Source organism: Salmo salar, chromosome 13 (genome assembly GCF_965601325.2).
Source record: "Salmo salar chromosome 13, fSalSal1, whole genome shotgun sequence".
Taxonomy (NCBI): Eukaryota; Metazoa; Chordata; class Actinopteri; order Salmoniformes; family Salmonidae; genus Salmo; species Salmo salar.
The window spans coordinates 105,372,789-105,394,327 of record NC_138303.1 but is presented as its reverse complement, the minus strand read 5'-3'; the positions used below and the strand labels follow the sequence as shown (position 1 = coordinate 105,394,327).

Below are 21,539 nucleotides of genomic sequence, written 5' to 3'. Positions count from 1 at the left end.
GAAAAAGGTATTTTCATTACTCAGTTCCCTGGTCTTGGAATTCCCTCCAAGCCAACCTAAAACTCCAGGACCTGGTGTCCACAAAAGACAAATAGATTAACAGGTTGTTGAGATGTAGTTGTTTCTATTTGTCACCCGATGTCACTACTTTGCGTTGTCTTATTTAAGGAAGAATGTTGTTTTACTTCACACACACTGTTTGCTGTTGTATTTGTGCTGTTGTCAGTGTCTTCTGTCTGCTGTCCTTACATTGTTTTTTCAGACCCAGTCCTCACCAGGAGGGCTTTTGCCTCTTGCCAGACCTTCATTGTAAATAAGTATTTGTTCTTTATTGACCAGCCTGGTTAAATAAAGGTTAATAGTATAAACTGTTGAGACCAGGCTAAATGAGATCCACTAGGAGAGCAAAAACAATGATAGTAATCCATAGGTTTATTTATACATTGCACATAAAAGGGGGAAAAAGGGATTGCTTAAAAATCACAAGGTCGGAATGTGTTTAAATGTCCTTTTTAATCATTGCTAATAATTAATTTCGGAATTAGAAAATAAAATATGTATTTAATACTATAAAGAACTAGGTATTTTATCTGTTATAATAAATACATCAGGGAATCAAGCATGATAAAACAAAGGCAGAAATATTTTCTACATATATTCTATTCCTCAAAACAATTGAAATGAGCATTACGGAAAATGTACAATATGTGTTGCTATGTTAAATCCAGACCAGCATTAAAAGATCCCACACTAGTCAATTTCACAAAATAAGAACGATAAAGTTAAGTTCTCCATATTGTATTCAAATATTTTCACAGTTGAAAAACTGGTTAAATGTTAGTCAGTCTTCTTGTCAGATACTGTAGAAGCCGGCCCATTTGCAGCCGGCCCATTTGCAGCCGGCCCATTTGCAGCCGGCCCATTTGCAGCAACACCATTGACTTCCGTCTGAAAAGAGAGATGGCTTCAATAGTTAACAATTGACAACAGAAGTAGCAATAGTCTAGAAGCCTTGTAAACAACATGTTCACTCTAAAGCAGGGGTATTCAACCTTTTCTTGCCCATGGACCCCTGCAGGTCCCATCATATGTTAGCAAAAAAAATATATATTTTTATTGTCTACCATCAGTTGAATGGCAAGGAGAAGTAATCAACATATTATAATTGGAAGTGTAAAAAAATCATAGCCTATAAGATTGAAAGGTAACTCCAAACACATTTTCATTAAGAGCAGCTGTTCAGCTGGTTAAATAAAGGTCCATGTCAAGAAAGCTTTCCAGCAGCCAGCGCCACTTGCCACCCATTTTGACTGGTAGCCCTATTGACTGGTAGCCTATTGACTGGTAGCCCTATTGACTGGTAGCCCTATTGACTGGTAGCCCTATTGACTGGTAGCCTATTGACTGGTAGCCTATTGACTGGTAGCCCTATTGACTGGTAGCCCTATTGACTGGTAGCCCTATTGACTGGTAGCCCTATTGACTGGTAGCCCTATTGACTGGTAGCCCTATTGACTGGTAGCCCTATTGACTGGTAGCCCTATTGACTGGTAGCCCTATTGACTGGTAGCCCTATTGACTGGTAGCCTATTGACTGGTAGCCTTATTGACTGGTAGCCTTATTGACTGGTAGCTTATTGACTGGTAGCCTATTGACTGGTAGCCCTATTGACTGGTAGCCCTATTGACTGGTAGCCCTATTGACTGGTAGCCCTATTGACTGGTAGCCTATTGACTGGTAGCCTTATTGACTGGTAGCCTTATTGACTGGTAGCCTTATTGACTGGTAGCTTATTGACTGGTAGCCCTATTGACTGGTAGCCCTATTGACTGGTAGCCCTATTGACTGGTAGCCCTATTGACTAGTAGCCTATTGACTGGTAGCCTTATTGACTGGTAGCCCTATTGACTGGTAGCCCTATTGACTGGTAGCCTATTGACTGGTAGCCTATTGACTGGTAGCCCTATTGACTGGTAGCCTTATTGACTGGTAGCCTTATTGACTGGTGGCTTATTGACTGGTAGCCCTATTGACTGGTAGCCCTATTGACTGGTAGCTTATTGACTGGTAGCCTATTGACTGGTAGCCTTATTGACTGGTAGCCCTATTGACTGGTAGCTTATTGACTGGTAGCCTTATTGACTGGTAGCCTTATTGACTGGTAGCCTATTGACTGGTAGCCCTATTGACTGGTAGCCCTATTGACTGGTAGCCTATTGACTGGTAGCCTATTGACTGGTAGCCTATTGACTGGTAGCCCTATTGACTGGTAGCCTATTGACTGGTAGCCTATTGACTGGTAGCCTATTGACTGGTAGCCCTATTGACTGGTAGCCTATTGACTGGTAGCCTTATTGACTGGTAGCCCTATTGACTGGTAGCCCTATCGACTGGTAGCCCTATCGACTGGTAGCCCTATTGACTGGTAGCCCTATTGACTGGTAGCCCTATTGACTGGTAGCCTTATTGACTGGTAGCCCTATTGACTGGTAGCCCTATTGACTGGTAGCCCTATTGACTGGTAGCCCTATTGACTGGTAGCCCTATTGACTGGTAGCCTATTGACTGGTAGCCCTATTGACTGGTAGCTTATTGACTGGTAGCCTATTGACTGGTAGCCTTATTGACTGGTAGCCTTATTGACTGGTAGCCTATTGACTGGTAGCCTATTGACTGGTAGCCTTATTGACTGGTAGCCCTATTGACTGGTAGCCCTATTGACTGGTAGCCCTATTGACTGGTAGCCTATTGACTGGTAGCCCTATTGACTGGTAGCCCTATTGACTGGTAGCCTATTGACTGGTAGCCCTATTGACTGGTAGCCTATTGACTGGTAGCCCTATTGACTGGTAGCTTATTGACTGGTAGCCTATTGACTGGTAGCCTTATTGACTGGTAGCCTTATTGACTGGTAGCCTATTGACTGGTAGCCTATTGACTGGTAGCCTTATTGACTGGTAGCCCTATTGACTGGTAGCCCTATTGACTGGTAGCCCTATTGACTGGTAGCCCTATTGACTGGTAGCCTATTGACTGGTAGCCCTATTGACTGGTAGCCTATTGACTGGTAGCCCTATTGACTGGTAGCTTATTGACTGGTAGCCTATTGACTGGTAGCCTTATTGACTGGTAGCCTTATTGACTGGTAGCCTATTGACTGGTAGCCTATTGACTGGTAGCCCTATTGACTGGTAGCTTATTGACTGGTAGCCTTATTGACTGGTAGCCCTATTGACTGGTAGCCTATTGACTGGTAGCCTTATTGACTGGTAGCTTATTGACTGGTATGGTAGCCCTATTGACTGGTAGCCCTATTGACTGGTAGCCCTATTGACTGGTAGCTTATTGACTGGTAGCCTATTGACTGGTAGCCTATTGACTGGTAGCCTTATTGACTGGTAGCCCTATTGACTGGTAGCCCTATTGACTGGCAGCCCTATTTGTGGGTGTTTTTTCAAAGTCTATGTCAGATAATCCAGTGAGTGTAACTGACTCCAGTGAGTGTAATTGACTCCAGTGAGTGTAATTGACTCCAGTGAGCGTCATTGACTCCAGTGAGCGTCATTGACTCCAGTGAGCGTCATTGACTCCAGTGAGCGTCATTGACTCCAGTGAGCGTCATTGACTCCAGTGAGCGTCATTGACTCCAGTGAGCGTCATTGACTCCAGTGAGCGTCATTGACTCCAGTGAGCGTCATTGACTCCAGTGAGCGTCATTGACTCCAGTGAGCGTCATTGACTCCAGTGAGCGTCATTGACTCCAGTGAGCGTCATTGACTCCAGTGAGTGTCATTGACTCCAGTGAGTGTCATTTGCTCAATATTAGGAGTTGAGAAATAAAGTTGACATCAGAAATAGGATATTCTCCTATTTTCTACTGTAGGTATGTAATACAAAATTATTTTATTTTGCCATATTCAAAAAACATTGAATTAAAAATTCAAATTATTTTTTGTTATTATTTTTTTGCGGACCCCCTGCAGTACCTCCGCGGACCCCCGATTGAATATCCCTGCTCTAAACTAAGTGGAATGCTGTTGAATCCAACATTACCTAAAGGAACAAACAAAAGGTTTACAGTCTGCGACATGCATGCATTAGTCTTGGAAATTCCAGACCTACAGTGCATTCAGAAAGTATTCAGACACCTTGACATAACATTTTGTTACATTACAGCCTTATTCTAAAAATGTATAAAGTAATTTTTCCCCTCATCAATTCTTCCCCTACACACAATAACCCATTATGACAAAGCGAAAACAGCTTTTTAGAAAGATTTGCAAATGTATTAAACATTTTAAAACAGTAATACCTTATTTACATAAGAATTCAGGCCCTTTGCTATGAGACTCAAAATTGAGCTCAGGTGCATCCTGTTTCCATTGATCATCCTTAAGATGTTTCTACAACTTGGAGTCCACCTGTGGTAAATTCAATTGATTGGACATGACTTGGAAAGGCACATACCTGTCTATAAAAAGGTCCCACAGTTGACAGTGCATGTCAGAGCAAAAACCAAGCAATGAGGTTGAAGGAATTGTCCGTAAAGCTCAGAGACAGGATTGTTTCAAGGTACAGATCTGGGGAAGGGTACCAAAAAAATGTCTGCAGCATTGAAGGTCAGCAATAACACAGTAACCTCCATCATTCTTAAATGGAAGAGGTTTGGAACCACCAACTCTCCCTAGAGCTGGCTGCCTGGCCAAACTGACCAATTGGGGGAGAACCTCAGACTGGGGCGAAGGTTCACCTTCCAACAGGTCAACGACCCTAAGCACAAAGCCAAGACAACGCAAGAGTGGCTTCGGGACAAGTCTCTGAATGTCCTTGAGTGGCCGAGCCAGAGGCTGGACTTGAAACCAATCGAACATCTCTGGAGAGACCTGAAAATAGCTGTGCAGAGACACTCCCCATCCAACCTGACAGAGCTTGAGAGGATCTGCAGAGAAGAATGGGAGAAACTCCCCAAATACAGGTGTGCCGAGCTTGTAGCGTCATACCAAAGAAGACTTGAGGCTGTAATCGCTGCCAAAAGGTGCTTCAACAAAGTACTGAGTAAAGGGTCTGAATACTTATGTAATGTGATAGTATGCAAAGCTGTCATCAAGGCAAAGGATGGCTACTTTGAAGAATCTCAAATATATTTTGATTCGTTTAACACTTTTTGGGGGTTACTACATGATTCCATATGTGTTATTTCATAGATTTGATATGTTCACTATTATTCTACAATTTAGAAAATAGTAAAAATAAAGAGTACTATTGTCACGGTTGTCGAAGTGATTAGACCAAGGCGCAGCGGGTTGCGTGCTCATAATTATATTTATTATAGCGAACACGGAAAAACAATAAACAAAGAACGACAGCTAACAGATTTGCAGGCTAAACAACAGCAGTGCAAATACAACTACCCACAATCAACCAGGTGAAAACATGCTCCCTAAATATGACTCTCAATCAGGAACAACGATGTACAGCTGTTCCTGATCGAGAGCCACACAGACCAACAAAGAAATACACAAACTAGAAAACCTAGAATACCAAAACAAGAACATACACCAAAACCCCGGAACACATAAATAAAACACCCCTCTACATACACATAACCCCCCAACCACATAAAACAAATACCCTCTGCCACGTCCTGACCAAACTACAATAACAAATAACCCCTATTACTGGTCAGGACGTGACAACTATAAAGGTATTGTTTATCAATTTGGAAAAATGTAATTTGCTTTGTCATTATGGGGCAGTGTGAAGATTGATGAGAAGAAAAAAAATATATCCATTTTAGAATCAGGCTGTAACGTAACAACATTCAAGGGGTCTAAATACTTTCAGAATGTACTGTATTCTAGAGCACTTAACGTTGTGGGAGGCAACCCATCTGCCTATGGACACTCTGCATGTATATGTATTGGTGTCATGCATATTACAATGTGTGTCATGACTTCCTCAGCATGTGTAGCCGGTCTGGGGCTTGGTCACCGGAGATTGCTACAAGTGATGGCACGCTCTCCCAGTCCACAATCCAATAACAGGTGTATTACCTTGCATGCTCCATTGCTCATCACTGGACATCCATTGCTCTTGTCACTGGCTTTCACGTCACCAGTTCCTATGCCCCTCTCCTGGACGGCATTCCTTGTTGGCCAAAATCGGCTTATAATTGGGCCAATGAAGGGGTAGATGATTGGTTCAAGGAACCTCTTGTACACCCACAAGAGGACTGGAATGACGATGCAGGGAATGCAGACCATCACTGTAGCTACACGGGACAGGTCAAAGGACAACCTGCAACAGAGGGGACAGAGAAAACAAGGTCAAACAAAGGTTGTTTTATTTAGTATGCTAAATGGCCGCTCTAATCCGCATAGTGCCTAAAAGTTGTCCCTCTTGAATTGCACAGGAAGCAATAGTGGACTTTTTTTTGACAAATAATATTATTGGCTTATCTCTGGTGAGAGGAAATGAGAACATGTGATATGGGGCAAGTAAACAAGACTTGAAAAGTAAAGATCACATTATGCACAGACAGTATGGCACATAGTCCCCGATGATATCCCTTGCCTGAACAGCAATGCTACTCTTTATTTTATTTTATTATTAAACGTCCCTTGTCTGTCACAAATGTTGAACAGAATTATCCTGAACAAAAATATAAAACGCAACATGGAAGAATTTAAAAGATTTTACTTAAGTCCTGGGCTGACGTGGTTGCACGTGTTCTGCGGTTGTGAGGCCGGTTGGACGTACTGCCAAATTCTCTAAACGACGTTGGAGGCGGCTTATGGTAGAGAAAATTACATTCAACTCTTGGTCAACTGCTCTGATGGACATTCAGGCAGTCAACAATTGCACGCTCCATCAAAAATTGATATCTATGGCATTTGTGTTGTAAAACTTTTAAAGGTGCACCTATGTAACGATCATGCTGTTTAATCAGCTTCTTGATATGCCACACCTGTCAGGTGGATGGATTATCTTGGCAAAGGAGAAATGCTCACTAACAGGGATATAACCAAATTTGTGGACAAAAATTGAGAGAAATAAGCGTTTTGTGCGTATGGAAAAATTGCTGGGATCAACACTTTACATTTTGTGTTTATATTTTTGTTCAGTGTATATCTTAACGTACTCTGCCGATTGTCAGTTGGGTGGTTCTTATATAGTGCTGAATGAGACAAAAATATCCACAGGAAAGTATTATTAAACAGACTTCCAAAATCCAGGTGTCTGTGTGTGGCTATCACGTGCACAAGACTGAAATACATGCATACTAACTAAAGTCTTGCAGGTGTTTACATGGTTTTGCGCATGTGAGCAAAATAGTATCTTAAAAGGTTGCGTTTTGCAACAAAAACAAGAATTTCTATTGGACAAATTTAAGTATGTCCCTCCCTGTTTCGTTCTCTTTGCTTCCTAGTAAATATAGAGAAACAGTAATGGCATTTCCTGGCACTAACGGAAGCTAACTCTGCCCTGGCTCGTTGGCCAAAGCCTATGGAGAAATGAATGGGTTTTTTGTTGGGATTTTGGATAAACACCAAAAATAAGATGTGTGGTAAACACAGGCTTAGGAGACCTTATACGTTTTGTTCTATGAGAACCTTCCTCAGCCAACAAAACTTTGTGAATTTTGAAGCATTTATGTAATCAAAACAAACAAAGTTTTCATAATTCATTAAAAAGATAATGTTGACTGACTGGTATTTCATAGAACAAAACGTATAAGATCTCTTAAGCCTTTGTTAAGCCGGGTGCATGCTTCCCAGTCGAAACACTTTACGCATGTATTATGATGACATTTTGTGATGTTTTTGTTTGTTCTGATGTTCCACATGTTTTTTCCCCAGCTGTTAGGACAACAACAAAAAATGTTGAGGCAATTTGAAGTTTGGTAACCGAAGTATACGTCCTTTCGTCTGTGATTGGTCAACATTAGGGGAGGGAACTACGGATGAGTTCTTCAATTAAGTTGTGTCATTCGACAAAAGAGAAGGGGAGCGCAGCTAAGTCCTACTGTCTGCAGTGCATTAGTAGTTTTCATGCACATTTTTCCACTTGAAGTACTGCACCAAACATCTTAGCTAAATGCAAAATTGTGCAACTAAGACCTCCTCATCAAAAACGTCAAAATTACAGATTTCACGATTTATCTTAGATTAATTTGGACTATTTTAAGGAAGTGTTACTGGCTATGTTGTTACTACGGTGGCTCAAGAGGGACAAAATAGTAATATTGCCACTTTTCTCTTGTTTTTCAAGCGAAGGTCTTTGTGGATTATGCGAGCAGACATTGGCGTTGCCTAGCTGAGTTCTGCTTGGAGCAAACCGAACCTGTATGCAGACGCCTTTAACCTCAGACCCTTTTTCAGCGTATATCCCAAAACCCAGTTCATTTCCCCCATATGAATGGCCAGCGAACCAGAGGTAGAAAATGCTAACTAATTTCCTGTTTTTAGGACTACAAGCTAGAGAGCTTTACACACCCAGGGGCGTAAAACGTTTCTTAACCCTTTACACTCGTACCCCGGTTTGAAAATGGCAGATTTGGACACTGATAAGCGCCTAAATTCAGCTCGGCTCCAGAGTGGCGCAGCGGTCTAAGGCACTGCATCTCAGTGCTTGAGGCATCACTACATACACCATGGTTCGAATACAGGCTGTATCACGACCGGCCGTGATTGGGAGTCCCATAGGGCGGGGCACAATTGGCCCAGTGTCGTCCGGGTTTGGCTGGGGTAGGCCGTCATTGTAAATAAGAATTTGTTTGTAACTGACTTGCCTAGTTAAATAAAGGTTACATAAATAAAACATTAGAATGCAGTGGCTGTACAGTAGCATGTTATATAAATGACATCCGAGCACAGATGTCTCTTCTACGTGAAAGGAGCCAAATCTCCAATATAAAGCCAAAATGGTAGGCAACCATTATTTCAGATTGTGAATTACATTTTTACATGGCCAAATTATTAGATAGCATTTTACCAGTTCATCTAGCCAACCATGTGTAGGTTATTCCAAGTTCCCGTGTGGTCTTTGAATAGTGTGAGTTTAAACAGCCCGAACGTTTGCCCCTGTTCTATTGATTTCAGGGTGATATCCGTGGAAGTGTCGTTACACTTACAGCGTTGGCGACCCACTGGAATCAAAATGCAACACTTCAAAATGTAGCTAACTGTCCTCAACAAATTGTCCTCGAAACAGTGAGGTACACATTATTCCCAGATTGTGTTTTTCTTTGAGCCGTGTTAGTTTTAACAGGACGTGCAACCTCCTCTCCCCCTCTAGCCCAATTGATTTCAACGTGATATCGATATGAGTGATTGACAAATAAGTGTTGAATTTCTTTTTCCATTTTGGCGACCCCCAAATCAAAATGCATCACTCCAAAATGTAGCTAATTGTCTAAACAGTGTTAGTGTCAACAGCGGGTACAACCTGATTTCCCCCATAATTGATATCAGTGATTTATTGCCACTTGTTAAAACAGGGTTTTTGGTGTGTGTGCAGTTTATAAGGTGCTCGTTTAAAGGGGAATGGAAACACTTTAGAAAGGAAATCAAAGTTCTAAATCCTAGTGTTTCCACTCCCCTTTAACTCTCAATCCCAATTTCAGCCTTCGCCCAAACCATTTACATTTGAGTAATTAAGCAGACGCTCTTATCCAGTGGGACTTACAGTGAGTGCAATCATCTTAAGATAGCTAGGTGGGACAACCACGTATCACAGCCGTAAGTACATTTATCCTCAATAAAGTATCTATCAGCAAAGTCATAGCTATTAGGGGGGGGGGGGGTCAAGTGTGAGTTCACAAAAGGCTGTGGGATTATTTAAGATAGGGGTTTAAGGTAGGGTTTCTTTCAACTTCTTCAAATAAAATTTAAAAAACGCATTCAGGGGAGAAGTTGTGGGTGGGAGGATTTGCTCATAAATATTCATTTTGAGGGTGGCTAAACGTAGATCCCATCACTTTCCTCACTAAAAGCTTTACTTACCAGAAGTCCACTGGCATGCTACGATAAAAAGCAAAACAAAAGTGCACCACACGCAAATACAGCTCTAGACAGTTAGCTCACAGTGGTATGCCGCCAAGTTCCTGACATCTATTGGCACTTGCGGTGGAAGGTCAAACCTATTAAAATGTGGACTCACATTATTGTGTTGGGGAGAAAAGTGCAATCATCACCATGAAAATGAAGATTAAGGGCTCAATTCAATCCAACCTGCATTGCAGTATTTACCCAGTAGCTCTTTTTCCCCCATGGTCAAATTAACTCACAGATTGGTCTTGGGTACTGTACAAAAACCTACAACTACTACCAGGGCGACCCCTCTCACAGGTGTGCTTTCACTTTTCCAAATGAGAAGGGAGTAGCTGCATCCCAGTATGGTGACTGGAGTGTAGGCGTGTCGAAAGGAAAGGATTGGGCGTGTCGAAAAGAAAAGAGTGGGCGTGTCGAAAAGAAAAGAGTGGGCGTATCGAAAAGAAAATTGTGGGCGTATCGAAAAGAAAATTGTGGGCGTATCGAAAAGAGTGGGCGTATCGAAAAGAGTGGGCGTATCGAAAAGAGTGGGCGTATCGAAAGCACTCTTCCACAGTGTATTCGGAAACTATTCAGACCCCTTGACTTTTACACATTTTGTTACATTTCAGCCTTATTCTAAAATGGATTAAATAAATAAAAAATCCTCAATCTACACACAATACCCCATAATTACAAAGCATTTCACTGTTTAAAAAGAATGTGACAAATACATGTTTTATTTGGAATGGCTTCAGAACAAGAATGTGGAAGTCAGCCAATGCCCATATCTGTGGAAAGACTTGAAGATTGCTGTTCACCACCCCTCCCCATCCAACTTAAGAAAATCTGCAAGGGAGAATACCCAAGACATGTGCTAGCAAGGAGGGAGCAAAAAAACAATACTTTTATTTCCCTTTTGACCCACATTCAAAAGTGATTGGGGGGGGGGGGGGGGGGGGTGTTCATGAAGGAACGTAGGGGATGATCAAGGCGGGCTGCAGTTGCACACAATTGGCAATGTGTAACTTTTTGGGCAACCCGACCAAATTCACATTGACAGATCTATAAGCCATTTCTTTCTCATTGAAAGCAAGTCTAAGAAGCTGTAGATATGTTCTATGTGCGCTATTTCTATGCTTCCCGTTCTCAAGTTTCGTTTTTGCGTTGTTCACTTTCGGGTACACCAGCTTCAAAAAGCTTAAAGTAAAATATTTGTGCTTATGAAAAAGGTTTAGATGGTAACATTAATTCCAATGGTATTGTACTTAATCAGGTAAAAAAAAACTGCTGAATTATTCCAAAAACGTGCTGCGATTGATTGATTTTGATGTTGATGTTATACCAAAAATATGCAAAACGGGTTTGTCCTGCCTAACACCAAAATCAAAGTTTAATTTTGTCCCCTTAACCTACTACACGGCAGACTGCTTAGCTACACATCAATGAGGGCTGCTAAAAGTCCTAAACATTCATTATCCTCCTAATATGATCAAGAAATTGGCAATAAACATGTTCATCGTGCTAACGCTAGCAAGCTAGCCACAAAGCTAGCTACGTACATTCCTCAACTTTAAGAGTAACGTTGGCCTACAATAATGCCATACGTTTGATATCTCTAGAAACTTTGTAAATAGCTATTCAAGGAGCTTTTGATGCTTACCTAAATCTGAAAATACGATGATTTTTCCTTCTGGATAAAAGCGAATGGACGTTCCACGGTGGAAGTGTTTCGATGTTGTGCGCAGACACATACTGAAATGACGACATTTCCGAATGGGCCATGCTATCAGGGATCCTTGGGACGTCCCTACTTCTTCTTCTTTGGTATTGTGTCAGTCTGCAAACAAATGGTATAGGTGCATGCTGCCTCCTACTGTATTGGCTGTGTATCAGCCTACTATTCTGGAGTATGAATTCATAACACTTTGTGAAGAAAATATTACCCTACCAACTAACCCTACACCCATTAAAAAACCTCATCACTATTGGGGCGGTAGGCCAGTAACCGAAAGGTTGCTGGATCGAATCCCTGAGATGACAAGGTAAAAATCTGGCATTTTGCCCCTGAACAAGACAGTTAACCCACTGTTCCCCAGTAGGCCATCATTGTAAATAAGAATTTGTTCTTAACTGACTTGCCTAGTTAAATAAAGGTTCAAAAAGTAATAAAAATAATGTATAAAAAAACTATTCCACTACATTGGCCCTATCGGATCCTGCATCAGGTCAACAGCTTGGGAGGACAAGACACTATGGTACAAAACATCCTGTAACTCTTCTGCAGTAAAATCATGTACACCCAAGTACTTCTCTGCAGCTGCTGCCACCACAACATCTATCCTCTGATCTGGCGGACTCACTAAACACAAATACTTCATTTGTAAATTATGTTTCAAATCAAATCAAATTGTATTTGTCACATGCGCCGAATACAACAGGTCTAGACCTTATAGTGACATGCTTACTTATGAGCCCTTAACCAACAATGCAGTTTTAAGAAAATCCCCCCCAAAAAGTAAGAGATAAGAATAACAAATAATTAAAGAAATGTGTTGAAGTGTGCCCCTGGCTATCCGTAAATTAAAAAAAACAAGAAAATGGTGCAGCCTGGTTTGCTTAATTATTTATACATTTACTTAATTTTTTTATACTTAAGTATATGTATTCCTGATCATACAGAGAGAGAGACACAGCTGCATGTGTGCTCTCACATGTTTCAACATGTTTTTTACGAAAGGATAGATTTGGAGTTAGATAAACTAGGATTTTCCGGCAGGTACATATGCAGGATGCTACCCTCCACAGCATGGCCTTCGCTCCAGATCAAAACTCCAAACCTACAACCTAATTTTGACCAACATTAACAGGAGAGATTACTTTTTCCAAGCTATACGGAGGGTGCTCTGGGCAAACAAACAGCAGAGACCTGAGGACAACATCCAACCTGGAACTGAGTGAGTAGTGTTTGTTCTGATGCTGTTTTGAAAGCCAAGAATACTTTAGATTTATTTTTAAAATTAAGTACATTACAATGATATATTTTATTTTATTGGGACTGAATGCTGAGTTAAGGCTCCCAGGCTTAGAACAACAGACCAGATACAAATTCAATTAGAATTAAGGTGTGAAGTAAAATGTGTCGATGTCTTTGGGTCCAACAAGTGGCAGGAGTCTTTGAAGCATCGTCTGAAGCCCCCTCCTGCTGTTCAAAGACCATTCACTGGCATTTTCTGCAAGAAATCTGCCTCCAGAAATAAAAGCTTCTCCCAAGTGGGTGTGACACCTACTCCCGTTGCTTGCTGCACTGCTGCTTGGATTCCACCTGGTGATCTGTTCACTGTCTGCCCTGGCCTGTCTTCCCCTGTCTGGTACAGGTACCCCCACCACACTCACCCCTCTCTCCCGAGCTTTTTCTCGCCTACAGCACACACGGACTGTTGGGGCAAGTGACTCTGAACTTACAATGGCTAGCCCCAACTCGTTATATATTTTATTTTCTTTGTGTGTATTTTGCTATTTTGCTATTTGCCTCATGACTCCTGCATGCTTTGTTGACTACGAACTTTCTTTACCCAACCGTGGGACACACTATGTTTGTTCCCACACTCAGGACTCTGACTCTCTATTGGTTACACAGACTTCTGGCCTCCCATCCTATTCTAACCACCTCTCGCCGGCTTTGTATTCATGTTACCTGATGAAATTGCTGTACAATATGATCTTTTTGCAATCTGATGCACAGTCAGATGTCATAAATCAACACTGCAGAACTCTCCCTGTTCTCTGCCGTGCCCTGATTGTATTACTGCTGATTATATCTGGAAATGTGCATGTACACCCTGGCCCATCTACTGTTGCTAGACCCAATTCTGTCTTGTGCTCTGATATCTTCTTCACTGATTTCTGCTCTCGTAAAAGCCTGGGTTTTCTACATGTTAACACTAGAAGTTTATTACCTAAAATGGATCAATTGAAAGTGTGGGATCACAGCTCCAATCCAGATGTGTTGGTCATTACTGAGACGTGGTTAAGGAAGAGTGTTTTGAATACTGATGTTAACCTTTCTTGTTATAACCTTTTTCGGCAAGACAGATCGGTTGTCTCCACCAAGTCTGTCCCCAAACAATTTGATTTGCTGGTTTTAAGTATTACACTTTCAAATAGCTCTTTGTTGACTGTTGCTGGGTGCTATCGTCCTCCATCAGCACCGACCTGTACCCTACCTGCCCTAAGCTCTCTCCTGGCCCCTTACATTAAGTCTGAATTTGTCCTGCTAGGTGACCTAAACTGGGACATGCTTGAACCACCTGACAAAGTCCTAAAGCAATGGGACTCCCTAAATCTTTCTCAGATTATTACCAATCCCACAAGGTATGACTCCAAACACCCAGAAAAGGCTACTCTCCTCGATGTTATCCTCACAGATAATCCTGATAGGTATCAGTCTGGTGTTTTCTGTAATGACCTTAGTGATCACTGTTTTACAGCCTATATTCATAATGGCTGCTCAGTGAAACGACCTGTCATGATTTGTCATAGACGCTTGCTAAAAAACTTTAATGAGAAAGCCTTCCTTTATGAACTGGCCTCTGTAACATGGTATAGAATCAGCTTGATCCCTCTGTCAAAGACGCTTGGACCTTTTAAAAAAATATTTTCAGTGGTATTGTTAACAAACACTCCCCCATAAAGAAAATGAGAATTAAAAACAGGTTCAGCCCCTTTTTCGACAGTGATCTTGCAGAGTTAGTCCACCTCAAGAATTGCATTTGGAGAAGGCTCAGCACACACATACTCAGGCTGACTGGCTCTCGTTCAGGCAAATGAGAAATAAATGCACACAGGCTATCCGGAAGGCCAAAGTTAGTTACTTTTAAGGAGCAGTTCTCTCTCTGTGGGTCTAACCCCAAGATGTTCTGGAAAACAGTTAAAGACCAGGAGAATAAACCCTCCTCCTCACAGCTGCCCATGTCCCTTAATGTTGATGATGTGGTTGTTACTGACAAGAAGCACATGGCTGAGCTCTTTAACCACCACTTCATTAAGTCAGGATTACTATTTGACTCAGCCATGCCTTCTTGCCCGTCCAACATTTCCTCATCTCCCACCCCTTCTAATGCGACTATCCTCGATGCGTCTCCCTCTTTTTCGCCTGCCCCGCTACAAAGTTTCTCCCTGCAGGCAGTCACTGAGTCCGAGGTGCTAAAGGAGCTCCTTAAACTTGACCCCCAAAAACATCTGGGTCAGATGGTTTAGACCCTTTCTTCTTTAAGGTTGCTGCCCCTATCATCGCCAAGCCTATCTCCAACCATTTTAACCTGTCTCTCCTTTCTGGGGAGGTTCCCATTGCTTGGAAGGCAGCCACGGTTCATCCTTTATTTATTGGAGGAGATCAAGCTGATCCTAATTGTTATAGGCCTATTTCTATTTTGCCCTGTTTATCAAAGGTGTTGGAAAAACTTGTCAATAATCAACTGACTGGCTTTCTTGATGTCTATAGTATTCTCTCGGGTATGCAATCTGGTTTCCGCTCAGGTTATGGATGTGTCACTGCAACCTTAAAGGTCCTGAATGATGTGACCATTGCCCTTGATTCTAAGCAATATTGTGCTGCTATTTTTATTGACTTGGCCAAAGCTTTTGATACGGTAGAACATTCCATTCTTGTGGGCCGGCTAAGGAGTATTGGTGTCTCTGAGGGGTCTTTGGACTGGTTTGCTAACTACCTCTCTCAAAGAGTGCAGTGTATAAAGTCAGAAAATCTGCTGTCTCAGCCACTGCCTGTCACCAAGGGAGTACCCCAAGGCTCGATCCTAGGCCCCACGCTCTTTTCAATTTGAATCAACAACATAGCTCAGACAGTAGGAAGCTATCTCATCCATTTATATGCAGATGATACATTTATATGCAGTCTTATACTCAGCTGGCCCCTCCCCGTGTTTTGTGTTAAATGCTCTACAACAAAGCTGTCTTAGTGTCCAACAAGCTTTCTTCACCCTTAACCTTGTTATGAACACCTCCAAAACAAAGGCCATGTGGTTGGGTAAGAAGAATGCCCCTCTTCCCACAGGTGTTTTTACTACCTCTGAGGGTTTAGAGCTTGAAGTAGTCACCTCATACAAGTACTCGGGAGTATGGTTAGACAGTGCACTGTCCTTCTCTCAGCACATATCAAAGCTGCAGGCTAAAGTTAAATCTAGACTTGGTTTCCTCTATCGTGATCGCTCCTCTTTCACCCCAGCTGCCAAACTAACCCTGATGCAGATGACCATCCTACCCATGCTAGATTACGGAGACATCATTTATAGATCGGCAGGTAAGGGTGCTCTTGAGTGGCTAGATGTTCTTTACCATTCGGCCATCAGATTTGCCATCAATGCTCCTTATAGGACACATCACTGCACTCTATACTCCTCTGTAAACTGGTCATCTCTGTATACCTGTCGCAAGACCCACTGGTTGATGCTTATTTATAAAACCCTCTTAGGCCTCACTCCCCCCTATCTGAGATATCTACTGCAGCCCTCATCCTCCACATACAACACCCGTTCTGCCAGTCACATTCTGTTAAAGGGCCCTAAAGCACACACATCCCTGGGTCGCTCCTCTTTTCAGTTCGCTGCAGCTAGCGACTGGAACGAGCTGCAAAAAATACTCAAACTGGACAGTTTTATCTCAATCTCTTCATTCAAGACTCAATCATGGACGGTCTTACTGACAGTTGTGGCTGCTTTGTGTGATGTAATGTTGTCTCTACCTTCTTGTCCTTTGTGCTGTTGTCTGTGCCCAATAATGTTTGCACCATGTTTTGTGTTGCTACCATGTTGTTGTTATGTTGTGTTGCTACCATGCTATGTTGTCATGTGTTGCTGCCTTGCTATGTTGTTGTCTTAGTTCTCTCTTTATGTAGTGTTGTGTTGTCTCTCTCCTATATTTATATTGTTTTTTTGTGTTTTTTTTATTCCAGGCCCTGTCCCCGCAGGAGGCCTTTTGCCTTTCTGTCGTTCTGCCCCTGAACAAGGCAGTTAACCCACTGTTCCTAGGCCGTCATTGAAAATAAGAATTTGTTCTTAACTGACTTGCCTAGTTAAATTAAGGTTAAATTAATAAAAATAAATAAATAAAATAAATAAATAAATATTTTTGCAATTTAATTTAATTTTGATACTTAGGTATATTTAAAACCAAATACTTTTAGACTTTTACTCAAGTAGTATTTTACTGGGTGACTTTTACTTGAGTAATTCTCTATTAAGGTATCTTTACTTTGACTCAGATATGACAATTGGGTTATTTTTCCACGACTGGGGAAGTTTGGTTTCATCATGGGCTCCATACGTTCACATAAGTGATGGAATTCGATTAATACCCCGTGCATGCCCCGGTTTAACCGGGTTAACGCTGATCGCCTTCGTCTTGAAACCGGGTTGCCTCCCGGGTGCCCCCTTCAAAGCAGACGTTGAAGTCGGCTGAAAACAAGTGACATATGTCAAGCACGTGGAGTTATTAGTAAGGATTCAGTGTTTTCACGTGCAAAAATGTTTGCTCAAAATGCATGTATCACTTTACCTGCCTTCAGAATCAGAATCTTCTTAAGGAAAACTACTTTGAAAATTGTACATAGGTTTAGGCCCTAGGCTATTTTAAAATTAATAATTTATGTTTCTAAACGATTCATCATACTATTTTGTTGACATTATGGCCCGGTGATGCTCGATTAGAGCCAGTTCTCCTCCCTCACCACTTTGCCCGGTGATGTGACGGGCCATAGCCCGGTTTATCCTGGGTTAGTCTAATCGTACTCTCTCAGAACAACCTCCAACCAGGTTCGTCGTTGCTTTCATGTGCCGCAATGGATTTTGAGCACAACCAATGGTGCGCACCAGCATTCACCGCTTTGCCGCACCCAAGTGAGAGGGCGTTGTTGGGCGGAGCGTCGCAGGAACTACAAGCAGACCTCTTTCAAAGCAGCAGGGTAGCGGATAAAAATACTGAAAATAGTACGCTCGCTTTCTACGAGAAGGTGCTGTCTTTTCAATCATATTTCAACTAAACGAGGGTAAGTTAAAACGGATAATGTTGTTTCGTAGTAGTAAGATCCGGCCAGCGCGATACCATGTAAATTATTTAAACGGTAATGTCGTTTCTCTTTGTACAATATGTAGAAACCTATAATGTTTCCATTATTGACTGCGCGTCGCCAGTGGACTCTGCAGAGCAGCGTGTGCGACATATGATCTCATGTTTTATTAAACTGTAGCACTAGTATCATACAGTACATCGTTTTGTTGGCCTTCGAAGGTTCGTAAAAACAACAAAAACACCATGTATTACTTGGTCCCCCCACCCACCAGTCTCCTTCAAACGCAGAAGTGAGGCTCCAAGGCCACATTTTAGTAGGCTGTTGTTTTGTGTATTTTGCACAGCCTGGAAGATAGGAAGCTGAGTTTAGGTTGACTTAGTGCATGTTTACTGTTATGTATCTATCATAACAATATAGGGTGCAGTATTATCTATTATGCAATGTTATTAGGACATGTGTTTGTTTGTCCCTCTAGTGACTGGTAGCTTACTTTGCGTGCTGTAGGCCTGAATGGGACAGGAAATGAAGAAATAGTCTCTGATAATAGTTAGTCACTGAACTATACTAGTGTGTGTGTTGCTATTGTAGGCCTTACTCAACCATGTATAACTTCATGCATGTAGTTTTCCTTGTGTACTCTAGTAAAAATAATGAAGTATTACATTTGAACATCCCACCATTTCATTGTCTATTTGAGGAATCTTCCAATCTCCCAAGAGACTGTTGGAATACTCTCTTTCCTAATGATGCCAATCCAGAACACATCTTCAACAAGCCAAAAGATAAGGAAGTTCTATGAAAAATAGCTTGATGAATTCCTAGTCCTTCTCTGTACATTATCTATATCATCCCATGTCCACTCAGTGAAAGCCTTGATAAGAGCGTTAAGGGTCGTTCAGAGGATGAACATTGATGGCTGTGGAAGAAACACGTGTTTTCATTGTCTGCTGGAAAGCGTTTTGTTAGAGTGTGTAATAATCTCTGGCTGTCATATATGTTGATTTTGTAGGACAACATTGGAGAGCAGAGCAGATTCCATTAAGATGTTTCTTCTCTAGTCTACTAGCTGTAGATACTGTACATTTTCCAGTCAGTCAGTGGGCTGTAACCTAATTCCCCTCCCCCACCCCTCTCTCTTTCCCTCTGTGAGGATTAGCAGAGCGGGACTAGGCTAGAAGCCCTGTAGAGATAACTGTGGAGGGGTAACTCCCTGGATTTCGTTATTCTGGTGGAATGAGAGGAACACCCATTGGAGTGAAGCTAGCAGTACCACACACACACACACTAACACGTTTTTGAGGTCTGTGTTAGTTTTAGGCCTACTAGACCCACCCACACCCTTGACCCCAGTGCAGATGATGAAAATGTGTTCCTCATTTAAAAAATAAATAAATCTCACTCTCTTTCCTTCCTTTCTCAGAGTGTAAGTGTTTGGCACTGTTTCGGGTGTGTAACATGCCAGATTTGTCAGTGCACTGCATAGTGTATATTGTGTTAGACATAAGAAACAATGTTTTCTGTGGAAGTTGTAAAAATTGATTTGACTACCTAGGTTAATATTGACAATGTTACCAGGAAAATGTCACGAACCAGCCCAGTGGCACTAATATCCTGGAGCTTTGTCACTAGACCACTGCTTTGCCTAGTTTTTTTCTATAGTTGTCACTAGCACATACGTAGACTCGGTATCGCAGATGATACTAGAGCTATGTAAGACGGTGTGCGGGTCTACATTGCATTCAGGCTGCGCAGAATCGCTGATCTACAAATCATCTTGCATCAATAATGTGGTCAAAATGAGAAGTTCTGTGCCTCACCTTGCTCAAACTAATCTCCTCAAACTCCCTAAGCAGGGTGTCTTCTCAGTACTGTTGTGAGACAGTGATCTCCCACACCCAGATAAAGCCTTGAGGACCCACCCTCCCAAACCCCTGTCCCCTCAACACAACACTCTGCCTCAGAAAACAACATTTCCATGGCAACAGTGTCGGCTTTAGACGTTACTACGACCGTAGTTATGAGGAGGCCTTAGTAAGGCCCAAGAGTCACAACATTTAGCCTGCATTAACATTTCATCATTTACAAAACACTCTTATCCAGTGTGACTTCAGTTCATTATTTCTCAATAATCCTTTTGTGTGCAAATGTAAAATATCCTTCTGTCCCTCAAAGGACCTCTATGGATTACATTTGAAGAATACATTATTATGACGATGATTTGGGGCCATATTCACAGCCGCTAAACAGTCACCTCCTGCTGAGGCTGTATCCCAAATGGCAACCTATTCCTTACATAATCAGTGCACCTATGGTCCCTGTTCCAAAGTAGTGCACTAGTACATTGTGAATAGGGTGCCATTTGGGACGCACGTCAGTCTTGCATAATGATAACACTGCCATCTGTGTAATCCAGGCACTACTCTCATGTGCTGAAGCAGCCAGCATCAAGTCCTGTTTCAAGACGCTAGTACCCTTTTCACACTACTGGGCCAATCTGAATCAAGCAAAGTTGGAAAGGACAAGATTTTTAAGTTCCTTTCTCCTTCTATGGTGAAGCACTCAAACAGTATGTTGTCACTAGATACTACTTTGTACTAACAAATCACGTCGCAAAACGATCATAGACTCCTCACCTCGCCTCTTTCCATTTAAAAATGACCGATTTTTCCAGTGGAAACGCAAGGTAATGTATTAGGAGAAATGTTGCTCGTCCTCTTCCAGCTAACAGTCATGTAATCCCCAAGGCCCAGGACAAGGACAATCCACCTGTTGAACATATTGGTTCAGACCAGGCTGAGGGCGCTTTATGGCAGGCTGAGGGCGCTTTATGGCAGGCTGATGGGGGTTCATCTAAGCATTATCATCTGTCCAAAACAAATCAATGTTGGTATGTGGACTTCTAACTCCAATGACATGAAATGGCGTCTAACTAGTCCTAAGAGTTGATTTCAAGCCCCTGAGAAATGGTGTTTTATATCAGAGTTTTATTATCAGGGCACAGTGGATTAGAAATATGTCATTTTTCATGAATTCTGGTTAAATAACGTCACTTGGAGTCGTATTCAATCAAAACTTGTTACGAGGTTTCTAAGAAGTCAAAAAGCAAGCAAGATGTTTGCGGTAATGTGCAGTTCAATTTTGTGCATTATTGGATGCTTTCAGCTTACTAGATTTTGCCATACACACACAGAATCAAACACAGGAATACTGCTCATAACATTACATTTAAATGAGCAACAAGAGTATCTCTAATGCATTCTTCTGTCCGCAGTCCAGATACAATAGTAGTAGTTAGTTGTCTGAGGCACAGGCAGCAGTGCTTTCCTACATCCCATGGAAGGAGTATTATAGATTCCAGCTTTGACAGGCATTCACTGCAGAGTTAAAATGAGACTGACTTAGGCTGAATGCCTAAGTGCAC

At 41.9% G+C, this 21,539-nt stretch overlaps 2 protein-coding genes across 25 annotated transcripts in view; one reads left to right on the top strand and one right to left on the bottom strand.

Annotated features, from left to right (window-relative positions):
* Nucleotides 1-411: 411 nt before the first annotated feature.
* On the bottom strand, nt 412-11,776 carry cr032 (CR032 protein). Its single transcript, NM_001141068.1, is given in 3 exon segments — nt 412-948; nt 6,055-6,298; nt 11,696-11,776. Coding segments are annotated over 2 exon segments (321 nt in total). The 5' UTR covers nt 6,265-6,298; nt 11,696-11,776; the 3' UTR covers nt 412-837.
* A 6,151-nt stretch (nt 11,777-17,927) lies between these two features.
* The window catches only part of LOC106568455 (alpha-adducin), a 50,542-nt gene continuing 46,930 nt past the window's right edge, over nt 17,928-21,539 (top strand). For all 24 annotated transcript variants that reach the window (XM_014138807.3, XM_014138805.3, XM_014138814.3 and 21 more), the window contains exon 1: nt 17,928-18,094. The gene's annotated coding sequence lies outside the window, so the exon portion shown is untranslated. The remainder of the gene's footprint in view (nt 18,095-21,539) is intronic.